General features: G+C 50.0%; 1 protein-coding gene across 2 annotated transcripts in view; it reads left to right on the forward strand.

Annotated features, from left to right (window-relative positions):
* The window catches only part of GALM (galactose mutarotase), a 35809-nt gene that overhangs the window by 7300 nt on the left and 4063 nt on the right, over nucleotides 1-24446 (forward strand). For both annotated transcript variants that reach the window (XM_006112620.5, XM_075925833.2), the window contains 3 exons: nucleotides 2992-3198; nucleotides 6210-6291; nucleotides 23712-23853. In XM_006112620.5, coding sequence (XP_006112682.3) covers nucleotides 2992-3198; nucleotides 6210-6291; nucleotides 23712-23853 — 431 coding nt within the window. The remainder of the gene's footprint in view (nucleotides 1-2991; nucleotides 3199-6209; nucleotides 6292-23711; nucleotides 23854-24446) is intronic.

Raw genomic sequence — 24446 nt, forward strand, 5'->3', positions numbered from 1 at the left:
GCAGGGTCCCACCCAGGGTATGCAGAGTGGCGATGCGGGCCTCCAGACGTACTGTCGCTGTTCATTCTGCAATTATCCAGCAGGCCAGAGGGGACAGGACTTTGGTAAAGCAGTACTCCACTCAGTGGACCCTGAACTCTGCCCTGCCTCCAGGACTTAGGCTTGGGTGTGACCTGATTGGAATTGACACACACAAGCACTGGATGAAGAAAAAACGGTTGCTCACCTTCTCATAATTTGTTCTCCAAGATGTTCTTCATGGCCCTTCCGATACCCACCCTCCCTCCCCTCTGCTGGAGCTGAGTGGCTGGCAGGTCGGCAGGGCCCTCTATCGAACTACTCCAGGGGGTGCCCTGAATGACCCAACAGACACTGCCAGGGGACAAAGCTTCCGGCTGCTGTACGCATGCACACACATCTATCTGATTGCAATGGGCATGGAAAACACACCTCGAAGAACAACACTTAGGAGAAGGTGAGTAATCGTCTTTTCCCCTCTGGACTTCAGCTGGAGAAAATGCCATCCTGAATCCAAGGGATGCACACACTGCTGAACTGAGGAAGGGTGTGATCTTGTAGTCTGAGAACAAGGCTGGGAGATGTGAATTTCAGCCCCAGCTCTGACACCATGATCCTTGGGGGGGGGGGGGGGGAGCGCTGTGCCTCAGTTTCCCCCTATATACACCAGTTCCTGCAATCCTCAGGCAAAGCTGGAGACACTGGAGTAGACTGTAGGATTTGTGCTGGTGAGGGTGAAAAGCGATGTGTGTAAATGTTGCTCATGATCATGCAACATTTGCTGAATCAGCAGACACTGACTAGAGCTAGCAAATCATGTTTGGAAATGATCACCGTGGTTGCCTAGTCATGGCCAGTAAATGTCAACACGGACAAGGCAGCACAGATGCCACGCTCTCCTTATCTTTATCATATAGTCCCAGGTTCTCAAACATCATTGCACCGCCACTCCCTTCTGACAACCAGAATTACTACCTGACCCCAGCAGTGGGAACTGACGCCTCAGCCTTCCCAAACTGGCTGCCCCGTGTGGAAGGGCCAAAGCCCCACTGTCGTGGGTGGTGGTGGAAACGAGACAAAGCCAAAGCCTACGGGCTTCAGCCCCAGTCAGGAGGCCTGAAACCTGAGCCCCGCCCCCCAGGGCTGAAGCGCTCAGATTTCAGTTTTGGCCCTGCATGATGGGGTGTGGCCTTTGGCCCTGAGCCTCAGCAAGCCTAACATCAGCCCTGGCGAACCCATTCGAAATGTCTCAAATACCCGCGAGTGCTGAGGACAATACCGAAGAGTTGCAGGTGCTGAAATTTTAGCAAAGACATCTTTTATCCCAAATACTACTTGTTCAGGAAAGTCAGATGGCGTCTACAAAAGCTAAAAAAGGAGTTTTAAATAGTGTAAGTCTTTCCCAGTACTTGTCTACATTTGAAAGCTGCCCAGTGTTTAAACTCGGTGGCGCTGAAGTCAGAATGCTGGCCAAAGGTCTGTGGCCAGAGTCGACAAGGACTGGATGAGTCGTCAGTGTAACACCTATACGCTACGACTAGCTGAGTGATGTTGAGCAGAGCCAATTGTCATCTAGCTGGTCTCAGTGCTGTGGTCAGCTTTTAGTCATCCAGTTCATGGTCCCCAGGCAGGATAATCTGTAGTTTTATTATCTTCTTTCTGGCTGGAGAGACAAGCAAACAAATCGGCTGTAGCAGTCCCATTTGCAGAAAGGCACTTTACAGTTGATCTGATTATTTGATTTCTGTGCCTGGGTCAAGACCATGCACACCTGCAAAGAGAAGGGTGTGCGAAGGCCTCTTCAACCTTGGCCAGGTAGAGAGCATTCTGACTAGAAGGAAGCTGACTAGGGAACGTGGAGAATGAAACCAAGGGATATGAGAATACTGGGATTCAACTAGGCAGCAGACCTGGGCTCTTGAGACTTGTTGTGGTGTGGGTTTTGCAGTGTAGATGTACCCTCACAATCCTGTTACTTAACACCCCGCTGATCAGTATAACATTTAATTAGCTGATTGAGTAGTTGATGGGGGGGTGCTCACTACCCCCGCTCTGGCTCCACCTTATAAATGCAGTAAGAGCCAGGCGGCTCTTACTACAATTAAATAGCAGAGGTGCAGCATTCGGGGATCTTGCGTGAGCTGGGACTGCTTCAGTCCTGGCTTGTGCAGAGTCCCCCACTGTGCCTCTGCCTCCTCTGCCCTCCCCTCTGCCCAGAGATGGTGCTGGGGGAACTGGCTTCTAAGCTGACTACCCCCAGCACTGGCTCCTGCTTCCCCTATTGCTGCCTCTGATACAGAGGCAGCAAGGGGGAGGGGAAGTGAGTAGTTGAGAGAGTGACTCTACTCCCCTATCGTTTATATCCCTGGTCCGAGAGTTATCCCTAGTACTCCGATTGGACTTTCCAGCTTCAATTGCTCTGTTCCTTCAGCTGCTCCTAGTCTTTTCAGTTGTACTCAGTGTTTGTTTTCACTTCCGGACTTACACTGTGTGCCGCTGAAGAGTTCCTACCCTTGGAGTGAGCTAAGTGATTCCTGAATGTAAACTGTAGGATCTCTCTGAAATGCAGTATGTAAATCTGTTTTTGGTTTATGTATCTGAAGTATACAGGACCTTGAGCAAATGGGAACTAATACTGATTGGCAGCCTCCTCTTTCCATGTTCAAATCCATGAGGCAGCACAAGAGAGGGGTGCTGTTCAGTAAAGCATTATGATTCATATTATCCTGTCCCTTGCGACCTTCAGTCCTGGATCAGAACCCCAGCGTACCAGGCACTCTACAAGCACTGAACACAAAAGGCCCCTAGCCCAAGGAGTTTACTGTCTAACTATGGTTTCTGTGTCACTGCAGCTGTAAATAAGAATTCTGAGAGACCTGTTTGCTTCAGGAAATGGAGCTGTGTCATGTATCTTGCATGTGGGTTTCCAGGGGTAGAGAAATGAAGTGAATGTCAACTAACTTGATGTTGCAGGTTCTCTGGACCCCCGAGGTGCTGGTAAATGGCATACGCTTCTTCAGAAGGAGCCCAGAGGGTGAGGAAGGGTATCCTGGGGAGTTAAAAGTCTGGGTGACCTACACACTTGATGGCGGAGAACTAGCAATAAACTACCGGGCGCAAAGCAGCAACACTACTCCGGTTAGCCTTACAAACCATACCTACTTCAATCTAGCAGGCCAGGTAAGTTCATCATCCTTGGCCCTTGACACAGTTCATCTCAATGTCTCTTTCAGTCTAGCATGTAGACTCCTAACTCTCTCGTGAGCTGTGTTGTCCAGTGATCTTACTTAGCTTGCTGCAGGAGTAGAACTAATATGTTAGTACGGGGGCGGAGGGAGAGGGAGCGGAGGGAGAGGGAGCAAGAGGCATGTGCAGGTTGGTAAGGGAGGGAGAGGCTGGGGCTACTTGTGGTGTGGGTGTTCAGAAAAGCCCAGTCCAAAGGTTCAGGGCAGTCGGGGATGAGACATGCCCCGGGAAGCTAATTTGGCTTCAGGAGAAACTACTGTGACTCTGAGTCTATTTGTATTCCCAAGCCGGAGAGATACAGGACAGACTGGATGATCACCTGGGCCTTTCTGGCCTTAAACTCCCTGACTGCAAAAAATGAAGCTTGGTGCGGTCACCACAAGGCATGGCAGAACGGCTCTTTTGGACTTCCCATTGTTTTGGGCCAGGAGACCAGTCAGCTAACAAAGGGTTAAATAACTTCTGCTTCAGTAACGCAGGTGTCCTAGGTACTTCACTTGGCACCGCTGTCGCCTTAGTGTTGACCTCATTCTACTAGTGCCTAGCACCCTGGCTGAGATCAGGGCACTCTTATGGGTAGGTGGAGACAAAGACCAGGTGTGAGCCCTGGCTCACAATCTAACCAGATACCACAGAGAACAGCTGCAAGGAGGGAAAAACAAAGGCACAGAGAGGGAAAGTGAATTGCCTGAGGTCACCCAACAAGTTGCTAGCAGAGCCAATGTCACTCTTCCCTGCCAGGTGGGCCACACTGCCTCTCAATGGCACTTTGTTTTCATTTATAACCCGGCATGAAGGCAAAGGTAGAGAAAATGATTCTTCCGAGTACCGCTGTGCAGTGAGGGTAGCATCTGATAACCTTGTTTCAATCTTACAGTTAGATAACAAAGCTCTTTGAAAGATGCTAGCTAGAAAGAGACCTTTTTAGAATATCATTTTAACTGTATCAATGTCGTAACAACTGCAGTGTAATCTTCAGTGTGTACTTAATTGGTTAATGATAAGGTCAAGGAAACAAATGTAATTTTTAGCTTACTCACATTTTGTGGAGCAGACAAAACACCTCAATGTGTGTGTCCCTCTGTGTGGGTAGTTGTTAATCTATTTAGAAACTGAGACATATTTTAGGGCTTGATCTTGCTCCTATTTTAGCAAGGGATGGAGGTGGTGTAGGTTGTCATTCACTTCAGTGGAAGCAAGATCAGACCTATATTGTACTTAGAAAGAATCCCAACCATGAGAGAAGAAAACTTTCCTTCCCCAGTTCAGAAGGACTTCTGCCCTCTACAACAAGGACTTGCAAGCACAGCACACATCATCTGCCATCCTGAGACCTTCTGATCTCCTTTAGTAACAAAATGTACTTTGTTGGGCTACCCTTTAGGTTTGGTTGGGTTTTTGGGTGATATGTAAAAGTTTATTTTGGCATTTTAGATTATTTTGCTAAGTTTTTGTTGCTAAACTGATGTTACTCACATATTGAAATAGAACACATGGTTTGTAAGACTGGGCAGAATGTGCTTTCGTTGTTCTAAAATGTGAGGGCAAGAGATAGGAAGTACACTCACCCCCTTCCCTGTGTAATGTGGATGTTGTTGACTTTTCTTAAAAATGGGCCCTGACTGGTGGTCATTGGCCGTGTCCGTGCCAGAAAACCATTTTGCGTTGGGGTTTACAGGGGTTCGGCGTTTTGGCTACAACAGCTGCACAATAGTTAGTTGCTTGTCGGCCTGCTGGTGGAGGGCAGGGAAAGGAGACGGTTGCCTCAGGGCCCAGCAATTCAAAGGGGCTGCAGCCCCCGGCTGCCGCTACCACCACTACTTCAGCAACGGTGGCAGCCAGAGCCCTCGTCCCTGTGCATCGCAGCTGGAGCACTGTGCTGCATGCTCCAGGCGTTGCTGAGAGCAGGGGGATGGCACAGCACAGCACACTCTGGGAGGCATGGAGGGCTGGCTGCCCTGCCCAGCCCCGCCCTCTTTTTCCTGAGGCCCCACCCCTTACAGAACCACAAAGCTGGCCCGCCCCACTTTGCCCAGGCGCCGGCAATTCTGTTGGGCCCCCTGGTTACTTGATTTAAGTTTGGTAATTAATAGTAAGCCATCACTTGGCTTTGTAGTGGCCAAATTAGAAAACTGCATAATTGAAGTAACTTATGGATAATTTTTTTGTTGCGGTAAAGATTTGATTGTTTTAGCCATATGAGAATTTGCCTGATTTGGAAAAGGCTATTGCTTTTATGAGGGATTTTAGTGAAATCATTAACATGTGTAGTCATTAATGCCTGCATATTAGCTTTTTAAATTTTGCAACTTTTTTAGAATACAAACACAGAACAAAAAAGGGTCCTACAAGCCTTTAAGTCAAAGAGCCAGATCCACAAAAAACCCACAGCGGGGCCTACATGTCTAAATACTTCTGGGGATCTGGGCCCAAGAAAATGTCCAGCATAAGTTTTATATGGCACCTTCTGCCTCGTAACTTCCTTCTGCGTGCTGGGCAGGGTGACACACAAGAAGGAAGCGCAGGTCAGGCAGACACAGAGGGACGCTGCAGGCGTAGAAGTTCCTGTTGGCAAGTTTTTTTTGGTATATCTGCTGCACGCTGCATGCAAGCTGTCAGTCATCCTGACAGGACTTCTGTTCTTGGCTGTGTATAGAGCATTGATTAGGCTGCGACTGTATTAAGCAGTGGAGTATGATTAAGCCTGGGGATCATGATAGTTGCTTTTGCCTCTCTCTGCCTGTTGAGTGATGTGGAGACTGCCTGTGCCATAGTTATAGGGAAATTCAGAGTCCCTCCCATTTGAATGTGTAATCCAGTGACATGGGCTCGCTCTGCAGGCGTTCGCAGTCAGTGAACATGTGGTTTGATAAAACCCTGCACAGGCATCTGGACTCAGCTACGGAGTGAAGTGTAGCCTAAGCATTTCTTTCATTGTCTCCTAGGGCTCACGCGATATCTACGACCACGAGTTCTCCATAGAAGCAGACTCTTACTTGCCTGTGGATGACACCTTGATCCCTACTGGTTGGTGACTTTGAGAATTGCGTCTGTTTGAGGGTGGGCAGAGTGGGGATTTCATTGGGAGCAGGACGGGCTTTAAGGCAAGGAAAGTCGTTCTGAAACGTAAGTGGAGTCTCTTATTCCATTAGAGCCATGGTTTGACCCTTCTGTTCGCAAACAGCCTAATGTGGCATGTGCAGGGGTCCAGAGCAACATGCCAGTGGCTCACCCGATGAGAGTCCGCTCTGCAGTTGACACTGAACTGACTCCTGCTCCATCCAAACACAGCTGGAGCATGATTCCCAGTGTTTTGCAAAGTGGCCTGTGAAACCACTTGGAGAAAGTTGAGAACTGACCCCAGCGGTGGGTTTACGTCCTGGTGCCCAGCGCCTCGCAGCTCCCATGGCTCTGTTAGCTGTTTGCAGCCAAGGGGAGCCGCGAGGCTCCATGGCTGTGGTGCCGATGAGTAAATACACCAGCGGGGCCGGTTAGCAGCTTTCTCACGGTGCCCTGAGCCCTCGTGTGATTGGCTTTTTGGCCTTGTAGCCCTCGCTCTCCACTGTGGTGCAGGTATCTGCTTCGTGCTTAACTGAGGTTGTAGTGGATGAGCCTGATGCATACATGGCCTTCATTTCAAATCCCCCCAAAGCTGCATGTGTCTCCAAACTGAAATGTTACACGAGGGCCTCATCTGAGCTCCTGCCATCAAGTTAAAAAGATCAGACAAAGGGTTGATGAATTGTGAAGGGCTCAGTGGCGTTCTAAAAGTCTTAACGCTTTTTGCCTTGTACCACACGAGAGGCTCTGTGGTCTCGTGTGTATCAGTTAGTCTTGTGTCATCCGTGCAGAGACACAGCAGTAGATAAAGAGTTCACACACCTAGACCATGCAAAGTGCACCTGGTGAGATAACACGTCATTCTGGTCTGTCCCAGAGATGTGGGTGTGAAATAGATTACAGTAATTCCTCAGTTAACACTATAGATATGTTTCAGAAAATGATCGTGTTAAGTGAAAACGTGTTATGCGGGGTCAATTTTCCCATTGAAAATAATGGAAAAGGGGGGGGTTGCGTTTCAAGCGGTGGTGTCTGTTGGGACCCGGACATAAGGTTGGGGGAGGAAGGGGACTGGGTTGCAGCAGGGAGGGGAGGTGTTTGGCTCTGGGGAAGGAGAAGGGAGGGGGATCGGGTTGGGAGCATGCCCCTGTGACGGGTCTGCCAGGACCCACACTGCGTCCGGCGAAGGGGCGGGGAGGTTGCTGGAGAACGGCGCGGCGAACCCTCCGCCGCTTCGCAGGAAGGCGGGGGAAGCCCCGTGCAGCCACCGGTGTTGGGCCGGCTGGGGAAATTGTGTTATTCCGGGAACGGTCGTGTAATTCAGAAAACGTTCCCTAAAAAAAAATTGTGCTATCACGAAAACATGTCAAGTGGGCACATGTTAAATGCGGAATTACTGTACACAGCTATGTGTTCTGAGATGGACATTTTCCATATACCACATGCAAGAAAGAAACCTGAGAAGTTGCCTTCACTAGAGGGGATTTGGCCTCCTTAACTGATTTTTTTATTTATTTATTTTTTTTTAAATTTAGCATTCTTGAAAGGTGATGTACATTAACTAATGGATAGGTGCCTGCAACGTTCCTCTGTGAATAAAGCACAATGTGAGTAGCCACAGGCTAACTCACCACTCTGGGCATGAGGTAATTAACCGATTACCAAGGAGGGGGGTTCAGTTTGTTATCAGAGATACAGGAAGAGGGATCAGGCAGGCAGGCGAGGCTCTCCTGGAGGTGAGAGCTCTCTGCCCCATCATGTCTCGGGAGAAGGGAAGATGCTAATGCTCTCGGGAACAAGCCCTGTCCTCATCTAGTACCGTGTAAATGAGGCAGGCAGGTTGAGCTTGCCACGGAGTATGCGAGGAGTCCGGGGGAAGGACCGCAGCCTGCTGGACACAAGTACGAGTTACTCCATCATACCATCGCGGGACTCCATGCTTCCATGGTGTAACGAATGGGGAAGGAAGCCAGTGCTGCTTTTGGTAGGTCTGTGCTGCAGCTGGGAGTGAGCGTCCAGTCTGCACTGGCAAGGTGAAAATAGCTGTGACCACGCTGCAGCTCTGGAGAGGCTCAGGCTAGCCATAGGCCCCCTAGGCTTGAGCTGGGGTGGCCAGTCCAAGTCTCCAGCTGAGTCACCACGTCCCACAGCTGTTTTGAGAGCACTAGCCCAAGCCTTGCCAGCACTACGAGGTCTGGCCAGCCTGGGAGGCCTGCTCCACGTTATCTCCACCTCCTGCCCCTAGCCCTGTTGCTTGTGCTGTTGTGAGTAGCTGCGAGTGCTCGGATCTGGTTCCTTTGCCCCTTTCCTTCCTCCTGCAGTGCCTGGCTTACTCCTGCTTTTGTAGCACCGTTTCAGAGGGGAGCCGGGTTAGTCTGTAATCGAAAAAACGGAAATCCAGCGAATGGTCCTGCAGCACCTGAGAGATCCACAAACTAACCATCTGCATTGCGCTCGGCTCTCGGGCTGCAGGGCTAGTCACTGGGTTTTAGGCTTTTTGTAGCCGAGCTCTCCAAATGAGCTGGAGGTCCTGTTCAAGCTGTACCTAGATAACCCGTGGCTCCAAGCCTGGTCATTGCATGATGGGAATCCCAGCCAGCTTGCTTTGTTTTACGTGGGATGGGTCAGATCCTCAACTGGCATCAGTCAGCGTGACTCCGCTGCGGTCTCACTCAAGCTGCACTGACTGACACCAGCTGAGGAGTAGGCCCAGGAGCCTCTGTTATGAACTGCCTTCATGCTGAGCAAGTGCATGTTTAAAACATGGATCAGATGCTGAAAGGTTTGACTCGGCTCCAGATCAGTTTTGAAACTAAAAGTCAAATGTCAGAGCAGCCCAGGCATCTGTGAAGTGTCAGACGCTGCGGCAGAGAGAGGAGGATGGAGGGCGGGGTTTTCCTCAAATTGTTGTTGCCAACAAAGCACTGGCAGCTAAACCTTCATGGAAATCACCAGGGCCCTCCCCATCTAACCTCCGAGATGCTCAGATACCAGGAGCACTGATGGGTGATGTTCCCACGCTCTATGGATGACTGTGGATGCTCAGATGGAAATAGGAGATAGACTTGCTGAGAGTTTCTGGGTAAGAATAAAAGGGAGAAAACAAGGGTGATGCCATGGTAGGGGTCTACTACAGACCTCCTACCCAGGAAGAAGAGGTGGATGAGGCTTTTTTTAAACAGCTAATAATATCATCCAAAACACAAGACTTGGTTGGTGATGATGGGGGTCTTCAACTACCCAGATATCTGTAGGGAAAATAAGAGAGCAAGGCACAGACTATCCAACAAGTTGTTGGACTGCATTGGAGACAATGTTTTATTTCAGAAGGTGGAGAAAGCTACGGGGGGGGGGGGCTGTTCTAGACTTGATATTGTCGGATAGGGAGGAGCTGGTTGAGAATGGACAAGTGGAAGGCAGTGTGGGTGACAGTCATCATGCAATGATAGAGTTCACGATTCTAAGGAATGGCAAAAGGGAAAACAAAGATAATGGATTTCAAGAAGATGGACTTTAGCAGACTCGGGGAGTTGGTACATAAGATCCCGTAGGAGGCAAGTCTAAGGAGGAAAAAAACAATTGAAGACAGTTGGCAGTTTTTAAGAGACACATTATTAAGGGCACAACAAACTATTCACCTGCATAAGAAAGATAGGCAGTATGACAAGAGACAGCCTGACCTTAACCAGGAGATTTTCAATGACATAAAAATAAAAAAGAAACCTGCAAAAAGTGGTAACAAAGTTATAAACAAATAACACAAGTATGTAGGGGCAAAATTAGAAAGGCCAGCCCACAAAATGAGCTCAAACTAGCTAGAGCCAGAAATGAAAACAAGAAAACATTTCTATGAATATATTATAAGCACGTGGAAGATCCAGGACAAGATAGGCCCGTTACTCAATGGAGAGAGAAAAACACTAAGGCTGTGTCCAGACTGGCAAGTTTTTCCGCAAAAGCAGGTGCTTTTTGCCTGCTGTCTACACTGGCCACTTGAATTTCCGCAAGAACACTGACTTCCTACTGTCTGAAATCAGTGCTTCTTGCGGAAATACTATGCTGCTCCCGTTCAGGCAAAAGTCCCTTTTGCGCAAAAGGGCCAGTGTAGACAGCCCAGATTTGTTTTGAGCAAAAAAGCCCCGATGGCGAAAATGGCGATCGGGGCTTTTTTTCAGAAAAGCGCGTCTAGATTGGCACGGACGCTTTTCCGCAAAAAGTGCTTTTGTGGAAAAGCTTCCATGCCAATCTAGACGCTCTGTTCCGCAAATGCTTTTAACGGAAAAGTTTTCCATTAAAAGCATTTGCGGAAAATCATGCCAGTCTAGACGTAGCCTAACAGAAAATGTGCAACTGGCAGAAGTGCTTAATGACTTCTGTTTTGGGTTACCTAACACAGTGAATGCCAGTGAAAATGAGGTTGCTTCAGAAGCTAAAATGGGGAAAGAGTAAGTTGAAGATATAACTTGTCCAAGTAATGTGTAAGTCACCAGGGCCTGATGAAATCGGCCTAGAACAGTGGTTCCCCGCCTTTTTTATACCACAGACCAGCAAACTCATTAAACAACTGTTGGTGGATCATTTGCATCTTCTCATTTGCATATTCATTATGGGGATTAATTTTACTCTGTCATGTGTTATTTTGCTGACTGCCCACTAGCCATGTGGTTCCTCCAGCTCCGGACAGCTGGAGCAGCTGTCAGCCGTCCCGCCTGACAGCCAGGCGGTTCCTCCGGCCCCAAGCAGCCACCTGCTCACGAGCCATCTGGTTCCTCCAGTCTCGGCCAACTGGAGTAGTTGCCCCCCATCCTGCCCACCAGCCACGTGGTTCCTCCAGCTCCAGGCAGCTGGAGCAGCCCCCCACCTGCCTGCCAGCCAGCCATGTGGTTCTTTTGGCCCCGGCTAGTCGGAGCAGCCGCCCATTGGGCTGCCATGTGGTTCCTTCAGCCCGGAGCAGCCACCTGCCCGTCAACCATGTGGTTCCTCCAGTTCAAGCCAGCTGGAGCAGCCGTCCTCCCTCCTGCCCACCAGCTGCGTGATTCCTCTAGCCTTGGCCAGCTGGAGCAGCAGCCTACTCGCCTGCCAGCCAGGCGGTTCCTCCAGCCCCACCAGCCCAAGCGTCCTTCCCACCACGCTGCTGCGTGGCTCTACTGAGGAGGTGGGCAGGTAGAAATTTCCTTTGTGCACACAAGTGCGCAGCGTAGAGGGAACTCTGGCGCCTGGCACGTGGCCCCGCGCTGTCCCTTGCTGGCCTGGATGGCTGGGGGCTCCGAGCCCCACTGGAAGGGGAAGCAGAAGAGCAGCTTGTTGCTGTGGCTGCCTGAGCTCACCAGGTTTGCTGATGGGGCTGGTGCTCTCGCCCATCCCCCCCTCCCCGGCAGGCAGAGGTGCTGCTGTCACCACAGCTCCCCACGCGAGCTGCAGCCACAGGCCATAGAGAAAAGGATAAATATAGTGCCCGTCTATGAAAAAGGGATGTGGGGGCAGGAGGAAGGGTGAGAGAGGATGCGGGGGCAGGATGGGAGGGGCAGGGGTTGCACTGAGGGTATGGGACGATGCAGGGGATCAGGCTGCGGGGGCAGGATGGGAGGGGGCAGTGCCTCACAGCTGATCCCGGGCTCTATGCTGCGCTGCCCCTTTGAAATGCCGTGGTGGTGTTTCAAAGGGGCAGCGCTGCACAGGCTCTGTGCGGGGCTGCCACTTTGAAGTACCCCTCTCTTCCCCCACTTGCTGCCTCTGTCTGATAGGCAGCAAGGGGGGGGAGCGACTAGTTGACTATCCGGTAAGTATTTGCTTATCAGATAGTTGACTAGTGCTTAACATCCCTACCCCCGCCTCAGTGCAAACCTTTCCGCAGACTACCAGTTGCTAATGGAAATTCCCTGTTCATTACACGATTACGCCCCAGCCATTCTGCTGGTGCTGCAGCTGGGGAGAACGGTTTAATTTAAACTATTAAACTTTCTCATGTTAGTTTATCAAACTTCATTTCAAATAAAGTAAAATATTATGTCCAGCACAAGAGGTTTCAATGTATGCTTTATTTAAGGCAGGAGTGAGGAGCCTTTTTTGGGTCAGGGGTCACTGACCCCCAGAGAAATCAGTTGGGGACCACGCAAGTGAGAAGCAAAAAATCTCCTCTCCAAACCCCCAACCCTCACTGATGTGGCCCCCAACTGAGACCCCTCACTCTTCTGCATCCAGCCCCCATGGATCTGACCTGGGGAGGGGGGGGTGAGCAGTGATAGAGTGGCACGGTTGTCATGTGTGGGAGGGAGGGAGTGTCTGGTGTGAACTGCATGTGAGAGAATGAGAGAGACCCTTCATGCCAAGCTGTGTTCCCCTCTGTCCACCCAGGTTGTGACAGGTGTGTGCATGTACGCATGTGCCCTGTTCACGCAGGGGTCTGATACGTGTGTGTGTGTGTCCCTCCTCCGCAGCATGGTGTGTGCGGTGGGAGTGCCGGGTATGCTGGTGTTTCTTGTAAGCCTCGGCTAACAGAACGTAGCTGGAACTGGTAGGTTTTATTTCTTTGACGTTTTTGCAAGTCTGCACGATATGCCTTCCGGCTCTGCTCTGGGCAAGTCCCATTGATTTGCATCTGGGGCAGGGGTGTGAGTAGAGCTAGTGAGTCTACTTACTTTTCCTGCATCTCCTCTGGATCCAGGACCCAGTGCAGTAAGGGGCTGAATGTAGGCACCTCAGATTTCCCTGGGCTTCACACACCAAAGGACGTTGACTTCAGTGGGACTGCTGATGTGTAGATTTCAGCCCATGCTGTGTGCAAGGGACTTACCTTGCTGAATTGGGACCTTAGTGTAATGTTTAATGGGTGTTCATGTTTTTCAAGCAATGTCAAAGTTAGCAATTACCTGCTGGTTAGAACGTTTTTATTTGCACCTTGGCTTGATATTCCTGTTTTCTATATTTATTTGATTTTAACCTTTTGAATAATGAATCCCTTAAGGCAAAGCCCTTGCTGGTTATACTGTGCTTGGTGGAGGTTATGTATATTTTACAAACCATTTTGTGTGGATCTCTTTTTTAGCATAAATAGACACCTGAATAAAACAGTTTCTCTTTTTAAAACGACTCTTCCTCCCCTCTGCTGTATTCAGTAGAGTTCTCTATTTAGATCGGATCAAAAGCCACAAAAACACACAACTTGTAAGATAAAGAGTGATTCTGAGCATTTGCAAAGAACTGGTGCAAAGCAACTGCTGAGCTCCAAGTGAGCAGATGGGAAATGTCAGGGCAGTCAGCAGTGAGGTGAGGAGAGAAATGTCCCTGAACAGGGACTTCTGAGCACCAAAGCGACGGGAACTTGCCATTCCATTCACAGGTACCCGTGACAGCAGTAAACCCCAGCAAATAAAAACCTGGCAGTCGACAGGAAAGAGCTGAAACAAAACTTGATCACAGACGGTCGCGCTGGGCCAGACAAGCAAGGGCTGTGATCTCAGGCCCTGATCCTACATTGCTCTCACTGGTACACCCGTGCTTCGAAATCTGCTTGGCAGCATGTGGCACTGGCTCTGTGGCACCATTTCCTATTGTCAAGGCCTGTGCTGAGTGGAGGGAGGGTCTCTTTAAAGGGAGAAACTGTTGTATTCAGGCCTCTGCTTGTGGTAAAAAACCCATAGCCCCTTACAAAATGGTCCTAGAAGTCTGCACAAAGCTCCACTGTGGCCCCCACGCACAGACTGTGCCTCTAGTGTTTGTGGCAGCGTCTGACACCTGCTCTGCGGTATAGTGTCCTGCTGGAAAGGGCTGCAGGGCGTGGGGAGTGGGTGCCTGGGAAGAAAGGGCAGCTGGGCACTAAACTTCCATCTGGGCCTCTGAAAATCTCCCCTCCAGTTCTCACTGGCTTGTAATGGGCAAGGAGGCTTGGGCTCAAAGGGCTCTGGAAGAGGAGAGATTGCTCAGTCGCCTCCGCCCCTCTGCCCGCTGGCTTTCTCGCTAGCGTGCCAGGCCATGGCTGCATTCTTTTCCCGTGGCGCTCTACTTCTTCCATTGCTACTGTGGCTAGAAGACGTCGGGTGGGGGGTGCGGGACTCAGGACAGGGCCTTGGGGATGCGTGGGGGCAGGGCAGGAGGCTGGGAGTGTGGGGGATGTGAGAGTGAGGAGTGGGGGTGAGGAGCTTAGGTTGGAGGGAGATCCCAGCTGCCAGGGGCCTTCCCCCCACAGCTGCCAGGGGCCTTTTCTCCCCCCCCCCCCCCCCCCCCGGAACCTCTTGGTTACCAGGGGCCTTCTGTCTTCCCCAGTATTGTGCCCAAGGGCCAGGGGAGGGGGTTTGGAGCGGGAGGCTACTTATCTGGGCTAGTGACAGACAAGATGGTGGAGCCCCGTCTCCAGCTGGCCACTTTCTGGGTGGTGTGGTTGTCCCCAGTGGTCACTCTGCAGGATAGCTCTCCCCTGCGGGCTCGCTGCCTCCAGTGGCCACTTCCCTATTGCATCTCTCCGAACAGCAGCCCCTTCCCCCTCCCCCCAGCTGCCAGGGGTCTTTTCTTCCCCCCTACCCCACCAGTTGTGGAAAACTCGTTTTCCCAGCACTTCCCATTTTCTTGGCACAGCCAAACCCTGATCTAGCTGTAAGTTAGGAGAAGAGGTTTGGTGGCCCTAGCTCTTACTGTTTAGGAGGAGTTCTTGAACAAACAGGCTCACAGACAGACAGATGCACAGTTCTTAAGTCTATAGATAGATGTTTCCCGTGATCACCTGTTCATGTGCTGAAGTGTGCATGTTAGGGCTTCACCTCAAAAGTGCTCCTGAGGGTATGTTCTCCTACACTGTGTGGATTGTCACCTGTCATGGCACTTACTCCTACATTATTAGTGTTCATCTGCCCGGGTAGCTTGCTCTGTGCTCTTGAGTGCAGCATGTGAGACATGGTGAATTCCATCCGCGGTACTGGCGGAGTTTGGGCCATTGTTTTCCTTGCACTTTTCCTTGATCACATAGCCCTTGGCACTATATGTGGGTGTAACTCTTGATGTGCAGAACAAATCATTCAGAAGTTTCTTGTTAGTTTCAAAGGGTGTGATGATGCCTGTAAGATCCAGTTTTCTGTCCCAGAGATCCCTGGCAAGACCGTACTGTGCCTCTTTACGGAGTGTATATACAGCCCTCACATAGCTAGCTATCTTTGCTGATTGGTAGTTAGGGACGGAGTCATGGCTCTGCATAACCCTTGCTCCTCTGGTGGGGCCTCTTCTCAGCAGTCCCTGTGCTCCAACACGCTCCCCTGTGATTGGACAAGGCCACAGTCTAGCAGCAATGGTGATTTATAGCAGAGCCGAGTGATCTGAAATAGACGTTGCCTCATTGCAGCCGTGTGTACAGATCCGGCTCTATTCATAGCCGACTTGTGACCCGTACGCTGAAGGTGCTTGACGGTAAACCATGAGCAGTCGTCAGGAGACGGGAAATGCTGAGCTTGATGCAACTGAAAGTGTTGCACAGAATGCTGGGTGCTGGAAACTCAACCACAGAGAGAGCATGAATTTAGATCCTGAGTGAGCGCAGATAATGGTGTGTTTCTAGAATCAAAGGCTACAGTTGGAGGTAGCTCTACCTGGCCTTGGCCCTCGGCCATTTCCCCAATCAGCAAATCACTGTCTTTGTTCTGCGCAGCAATAAGAAGATGGCGGCTTGTGCTTGTCAGTGGAGTGATGAGTATCTAGCAGCTTTTTGGGCTACATCCTGAGGGCCAGCCAAGCTGTGCAGGATGCAAAGGGAATGGGGAAAAGTGGCACTAGGTAATGTCTCGTCCCTGCAGAACCTCACAGCCTCGGGATTAGGCAAACAGAGACAGGAACGTTGGTTTACAAGAGGGCAGACACATACCCAGCAGACATGGTAGGCCTGCGTGCATTACCACAGTCCTTCTGGAAGTACTGCCTCAGGAGGAGAAGCTAGGAAGTGTCTGTGCAACAAGATGGACTCCCCTGCTGCCTGCAGTGGTGGACATGCCTCTTGGCTTGCTCTGGAACACCTCCTATCATCTGACTGCCATTGCTCTGACCACTAGGTAAGACTGCCCATGTCCCAGTCATGGCTGGCTGGCTGACTCGTGGGTAGTTTATCTCTGGAATTCTCAGGGCTGCTCTAAATTATGCCAGCCACAGTGTTCTTGTAGGGACTGTTTTACCAGAGATCACCAGAGTCCAAGATGCTTCTGTCTCAGCTGGAACAGGTGATGCAGAGCTGGTTGCACCTACTGTATACGGCACACAGGGATTACAGAAGGTACGCTGCCCCCAAGGAGAGCTTTCTAAGTGTCCTGTCCGAGACATGCCACACAGTTGCACGGGGACCTGAAGATCTGCTGCATCTAAGCTAAACCGCTGAGGCCTTCACCTGCTCTTTAATTCCGGTATACATTTAAATCCTGGGTTGCGCTCAGTTGTCTTTCCAGCCAACTGTAGGAGATTGCTGTGTCTTGTTCCCGATGGTTGGCCCACTGGCTTGTTGCATGGTTGAGGCGTGTTTTGCTGCCAGGACACAGGACAGCAGCTACAGGAGTGCTCCGAAGCAGTGGAGAGAAGGGATGTGGAGGAAGTGGTTGTGTGGGTATGACTAAGAAAACATGCAGTGAGTGGGCTTGATCAGCCTCGTCGCACAAGAGTGGAGCTGGTTCACACAGGCCAGGAGGTGCAGGTCTCGGCAGCCTGCAGCAGCAGCTTACAGTGATGGAGTTGAACAAGGTGGTTGGAGGCTGTGGTACTTGAGGTTTATGAGGCCTGGCTTGGTGCTTGTTACTACAGTGTACAGATGGGGAGATATACAGAGGGGAAGTGGTTGCTCCAGGTCACCCTGCTTCTTGTGACTGTGGAAAGGGGAACAAGACCCCACAAATAGCACCAGTAGCCCTTGTGTTGGGAACTGGCACTCACGTAGGCCTAGCAAGCTGTTACGGCTGCGCACCTCGCACCTCTCCCTGTTTGGCTCCCTTCAGCCTAGTGGAATGGAGAGTTGCCCTTTTTCTGAGGGACAACATGCAGACTCACACTGGAGAGCCCGGCCCCATCGCATGGCATGTAGCCTTCAGAGGCATGGAAGGCATCTCTCTTCTGACTGAGGGTCTGATCTAGAATCCACTGAAGTGTCTAGAAATCCTCTCACTGAATTCAAAGGCTTTGAAGGAGGCCCTGACACAGAGCAGCATTATGTGCAATGTAAAAAGGCCCAGAGGAAGGGGCAGTTTGACACCTGCTAGCACTGCGTGGCTCCCAGTGTACAGTAACACCACTGAGACCAGTGGCATTACACCTGTGGGAGTGGCTGGAGAATTAGGCCCGTGGTTCAGAAGTTTAATTCCCTACGATTTAGAGCTTTTCGAAAGTGGCTACTAATTTTGGCTGTGTCTGTTTTTGGGTCTCCAGTCTGAGATCCTCAGGGCTGAACTAATGATGCCTGCACCATGTAACACCAATACGAGAGGGCCATGAGAACAGCTTTACTACTGAGACTGAACGGGCTTGCTCTGAACTGGCATGACTCTGAGTCAGCCCTGGAAGTTCTGATCCCAAATTCCCCCTACTTTGAAGACAGATGATTTGATGGAGTGTCATTGTGTGCTTGCGATACTGGGCGGGGAGAAGATGTTCTATCTGCTTAATTATTTTACTGTTGACTGAGTTTAGAAAAATCCTGCCTGCTCTTCCTTAGCACGAGTGGCACTTTGCTTGTTGAGAGACCTGACTGCTGTTCTCAGTCCCCAGTTCTGAGACAGCTGTGTCTGAGAGCCTCTACCTAGAGAAACCACCTACAGCAGTGCTCTTGTTGAAGCAGGTGTGCTTGCATGTTAGCATCTCTCTGCCTTTTTCAGGGGGGTTGCTCTAGGGGCCTTCTGGAGAACAGAAAAGCATGGCAGAACATCAGAGCATGCCCTGAGGAAGAATGGGGAGCTGGAGAATGGTGCGTGCACTTTATGCTGATTTGCTGCCTCACCCACACACAGCTAGGAGAAAACAATAGACACTGTGTGAAAGGCTGCACCGTAACACGGCATTATTTCTCAGAATCCAGAAATCTAAACTGCCAGCCCAGTACAGCAAGAGACAAAGCAGGCTTCTCGGTAAGGTGGAGAAGCCAGCTCCCCTGTTCTAGGCTGGGTCTGTGTACACTGTCCAGATGGTGCACTGCCCTCAGTGTCTTGGAACCTAAAGTAATCTCTTGTCATTTCCATAGCATTGGCAGTACCCTAGCCCTCAGGGAGAAGGGAGTTGTCCGGGTTTTTCTGAGCGTCTGCAGAATCTCAGCTTTCCTGTGACAGGAAGAGAATGTTTTGGCCTTTATAGTTGTGAAAGAAACTTGACAAATCTGAAGCAAGTGTAGCTAGTGCTGTACTGATCTAGGGGTTGTGAGTAGGGTTGCCAGATGGTTTACCCAAAAATACCAAACACCTGCCCTTCCCCCCAGAAAAAAACACCGGGGAAAAAATTCTGTTGAAGGGGAAAAAAAGGGGGAGCGGGGGGAGACCAAAGTTGTTAAGCGCAAAAAAAAAAAAAACCAGGCTTTTTGCCAGCAGCCATCTTGTTTTCTTGACTGGAGCCGGAATTTCTATATTTCTGAAGTTTTTTACTTGACAGGAGGTGAAAATACTGGACACCTGGCAACCCTAGTTGTAAGTGTGCCTCTGGGCCCATTTCTTACTCTAGAGCTGGACAGCAAGGCCTGCTGCTCCCTGCCTCGCCTGTGGGAGCTGGCGCGGGTTCAGCAGTATGAGCTGACTCACAGCTCAGCCAGCAGTGCCCCTGCCGAGCCGGGTGCACTTTGAAAGAGCTGGTGACACCTGGATGTGCTGCGAAGCTGGACCCTGGCACCTGCAGCATGCCCTGAGGGCCCCCACTGGGACAGCCTGTACTGCAGGGGCTCGCTGCACCTGCCCCCCCGTTCTTCTCCAGTCAGTCTGGCAGGTGTGTGTGGCTGAGTGCTGGGCAGTGCCGTGTGAGCGCTGGGGTTACCTGCCAGGCATGCGGTAGACACCTGCAGAGATGCTAACGCTGAGGCAGAGGCTCCTTTGCATCTCCTGCCCCCTGCTTGTTTTCCAATCCCCCCCAGTCGGTAGGGTTCAGCCTCAGGGTGCCTAGCACATCCCCTGCAGCTTTGGAAGTGACTGGATGAGAGAAAATGCGGAGTGAAATGAACTGCTAGCATTTCAAATGAAACAGGTAATTGAGCAGTTTTTAAACTAAGGGCTGGGGGAAAGCCGACAAGTGCGAAGGAGAGCATGGATGGTACAGAGACATCCCTTGGGGACGGTCTGTTAATAGAGATTCTTAATGCTCTAGTAAAGAGAAGAGGGTGGAAGATGATAAAATACAGGTCAGATCTGATGAGAGTCAAATAAAAGCGTCTCAGTCAATCCCATCATGTAACGGCAGACAGCTAAAAAGTGACTCTGAAAGTGTGTATATACAAATGCTAGAAGTCTAGATAATAAGATGGGTGAATTATAGACCCTTGTATTGAGTGGGGATATTGTTATAATAGACAATAGGCAGAAACTTTGTGGAATGAAGGTCAATTAATGGGGCACAGTAATTGCAGGGTACAAAACTCTATTGGAAAGCCAGAACAGTCGTGCTGGTGGAGGAGTGGCACTATACATGAAATAGTGTAGAATCAAATGAAGTAAAAATCTTAAATGAACCAAACTATTTTGTAGAAGCTTTATGGATAGTAATTCCATGGTCTAATAACATGGAAACTTTTCAAAGACACTAGATCAGAGACTGAACTTAAACAAACACTCCAAATTAAAAAACACAGTGAGAGAACGAAAAACGTGCCACCGAGGCTTCACAACCAAGTCAAAGAAGCAATGAAAGAGAAAAAGGCATTGTTTAAAAAGTGGAAGTTACATTCTTCTTCAAGGAGTGTCTTTGGGGGCCCCATCTTAGGTGTTTGGGCGCCTCAGCGCGCCCGTCCGGAAGATTTCTATAGCAGTGCTTGTGGATAGCCTGTTCGCGCGTGCACAGTCACCCTCACGCGCCAGGCAGGTAATGCGCATGCACGAGCCGCGATCCCCTCAGTTCCTTCTGTGCTGCCTCCGACGCCAGTCAGAATGGCAGTGCATTCTGCATTGAGCTCTCAATTAGCTATCAGAGGGGGAGCCGTGTTAATCTGGATCTGCAAAAGTGGCAAGGAGTCCTATGGCATCTTATAGACTAACCGGAGTGTCGGAGCATGAGCTCTCGTGGGCAAAGACCCACTTCGTCAGATGCATGTCAGTTAGCTAGATAGCCTTTTCACCTTAGCGCTTAGTCAGACTTCGCCTTTTCAAACCATTTTCCTTCGCTCTGAAGAAAGGAAAAAAAGAAAGAAGATTTTTCTTTGCGTTGAACCACGAACGAGCAGCGGCTCACTGCCTATCGCTTTCCCCTTGTGGGGATCCCCTCCGTGTTTTTACTATTTTTATTCTTTCAATCTTTTATCCACCTGAGGAGATCATCTGTAAGGTGCTCCTCAGACCCTCCCCCACAGGCATACGCAGCAGCGGCCGGTGCTCCGACACCACCTATTTGGCGTTTGTATATTTCCCACCCAGAGGGGCATTCACTTATCTCTGCTGCCTGAGGAGCACGTGGAGTATTTCAGGGCGTTCTTCACAGAGCCCTGATTGCCGCAGCAAATCCAGCGAGACAGCTGTTTCGCTTGGACAGTGATCTGACCAGACTTAATCTCTGGGGTTTTCCTGCATCCCGCTTACAGTCTCTCAGCGGCAATGTCAGACAATCTAAGAAGATAAATGCAGCTACTAGCAGGGACTCCCCTTCACCCAAGGAAGGGTGATCCCACAATTCCAAGCCAGTTCCGTGCCCTGTGGGGGCTCTGGGCAAGAGCTTGCCAGGGCTGCAATCACCCACTGAGCCCCCAGGGGCCCAGGACCTGGCTTCAATATTGAAACAGGCTAACAAGCCTAAGACCCTCGTGGCCCAAAAACTCAAGACAGCCATGGGGCTGCCTGCGCAGACCTCACGCTCTGCCACGTTTAAATAGCAGGTTTTCCAAAGCCCCACGCTCGACTCTTACCAGGGTGCGTGTCCACCCCACTGCCACCTATGCCTCAAACCTATTCTTTTACATCTATGGACCAGCTAAAGGTGACCCCAGGACCCACTACTCTGCTGTCAGTACTGACCCCTCGCCGACACTGGCCAGGTTCTCTCCAGCGCATGGAACAGCTTCTGCACCTCCTTCATATAGCGAGGAGGAAGCTGTGTCTCTCAAATGCTCTCACCCAGGCACTCCTCTGCCACAACCAATGATGCCTCGGTGGCACCCCGGCCAGTGGCTACTGCCTCCCGCTCGGCCCTACTGGAACCCCTGCGCACCTCTTAGAATGCACCAGCAGCAGCAACAGGCCTACCATGCTGGCTACTGCAGAGGTTGAGTAACCCTCTCACCTAGTGAGGGAAATAGAAAGGGACATACACTCTGCCAAATGAAGTATAAAAATATAATTAGGGAGGCCAAAAAATAATTTGAAAAACAGCTAGCCAAAATCTCAAAACCAATAGCAAGCTTGTAAGCCCATCAGAAGCAGGAAGCCTGTTAAGGAACCGGTGGGGCTCTGGATGATTGAGATGCTAAAGGAGCCCTCCAGGACGATAAACTCAGTGAATTCTTTGCATTGGTCTTTGCAGCTGGGGCTGTGAGGGAGATTCCCAAATCTGAGCTTTTCTTTTCAGGTGACAGATCTGAGGAACTGTCCCTTGTGAGGCCTCATCTGAAGAGGTTTTGGAACAAACTGATAAATTAAATAGTAACAAGTCACCAGGACCAGAGGGCATTCACCCAGGAGTTCTGAAAGAGCTCAGATTGCAGAACTATTAACTGTGGTTTGTAACCTACCCTTTAAATCCGCTTCTGTACCCAATGACTGGAGGATCGCTAATGTGACACCAATATTTAAAAAGGATCCGGAGGTGATCCTAGTAATTACAGGCCAGTAAGTCTAACTTCAGTTGAAACTAGAGTAAAGAGCAGAATTGTCAGATACGTATATAAACATAATTTGTTTGGGAAGAGTCATCATGGCTTTTGTAAAGGAAAATCCTGCCTTACCAGTCCTCTAGAGTTCTTTGAGGGGGTCAGCAAGCACGTGGACAAGGGGGATCCAGTGGATCTAGTGTACTTAGATTTCCAGAAAGCCTTTGACAAGGTCCCTCACCAAAGGCTCTTAAGCAAAGTAGAGAATAAGACAGAGAGTATCTTATTGCCTCTATATAAATCCATGGGTTGCCCACATCTTGAATACTGTGTGACAGTATTTCCTGTAAGCTGAGCACTTGGATGCCCACCCAGGAGAGATTCAGGTGCCACACATGTAATTGGCAGAATGCACACAGCTGGCAGCATGTGTTTTTATTGGTGGTGCTCATCTGCACTTGCGTACTGCCCATAACAAAATTTATTCTGCACATATATGGAAAAATTAGAGGGAACATTGGTGCAGTTGTGGTTGCCTCATCTCAAAAAAGATATCTTGGCACTGGAAATAGTTCAGAAAAGGGCAACAAAAATTACTAGGGGTCTGAAAAGGCTGCCAGATAAAGAGAGATTAAATAATATAATACTGGGACTTTTGAGGTTAGAAAAGAGATGACTAAGGGGAGATAGGATAGAGGTCTGTACAGTCATGATTGGTGTGAAGAAAGCAAATGAAGAAGTTATTTACGTGTTCTTATAACACAAAAACTAGGGCCATCAAATGAAATTAATAGATTTTAAACAAAGGGAAATATTTCTTCACACAGTGCACAGTGAACCTGAGGAACTCCCTGCCAGAGGATATTGTGAAGGCCAGGACATTAAGGGTACTCGAATATCCTGAAATAGCTATTCTGTGCCTTCACAGTAAGCCCGTTATTTCGGGTCCTCTATTCTGATGTCCCTGTAAGCCTCGTTCTACAAGGAGTAAGGGATGTTTTGAAATAGCTTATTTTGTCATCTGGTGCTGTCTACACCGCGCCAAATTTTGAAATAAAGAGCTATTTCAAAATAGCATTGAACTAAGATATGCAATTTACGTAGCTCAGATGGCATATTTTATTTTGTGTTACGGTGCTCTGTAGACGCACCCTAACAGAGTTAAAAAATGAACTAGCTAAATTCATGGAGGACAGGTCCCCAGTGGCTATTAGCCAGGAGGGGTAGTTCCTGGCCTCTGTTTGTCAGACACTGGGAATGGTTGACGGGAGGGATCACTTGATTCCCTGTTCTGTTCCCTCCCTCTGGGCCATCTGGCATTGGCCACTGTGGGCAGACAGGACACTGGGCTGGCTGGGTCTTTGGTCTGACCCAGCCTGGCCATTCTCTCTGTGAACTGCTAACACTGGCTGTTTGCTCACAGACAGGCCCTGTGCTTTCTCCTCCCCAGGCACGATGGCTGCAGTGCAGGACACCGCTTTTGATTTGAGGAAGCCGGTGGAACTTGGAAGACACTTGCAGAAGTTTCAGCTCCCTGGCTTTGACCATAACTTCTGCCTGGAGCAATCAGAGGCTCGACGCTACTGTGCAAGGTGGGGACTTGATCACATCAGCAGCGTAAAGCAGCAGTACTTCCCCGGCTTCAGGGCCTTCTGGTTTGCACCATTGGTGTTTGCAGCACAGGGGTCATGGTTATGCTTATAGCAAGCACATGGGAAAAGGCAACATGCCACATTTATTGAGAATACACTTAGCATCTGCTTCATAAAAACATTCCCGCGCGTCTTGTCATTGCCATATCCCCCCTCTCTCTCTCTCTCACTGGCCAGGCGCGTGAATGGCGAGGGGGAGGAGCGGAGGCTTCTCTCGGTCTGGGCCGACGCTCCGATGTTGACAAGACCAGACCCGAAGGTTCATGCAAGATGCCCCATCTTTGATAGGGCTTTTCTCCCCCTTAGGTCTATGCGTTTTGCTTTGTCAGCTCTTAATCACCATCCGTTCTGCTTAATATTTGTTTATCTGGGAGTTATTCTTTACTCTGACATCAGTATGTTGGTGTCTCCTTCCCAGTGTTATTTCAAGATTGTCTTGTTTGTAACGGAGCGCTTGCTCCTAACACTCCAAGGCCGTCCCTATGGCTTCCCAACTTATGGTACCCTGATGCCTCTGAGTCTTCCAGCCTTCT

The sequence above is a fragment of the Pelodiscus sinensis genome, chromosome 3, assembly GCF_052426305.1.
Source record: "Pelodiscus sinensis isolate ZL-2025 chromosome 3, ASM5242630v1, whole genome shotgun sequence".
NCBI lineage: Eukaryota > Metazoa > Chordata > Testudines > Trionychidae > Pelodiscus > Pelodiscus sinensis.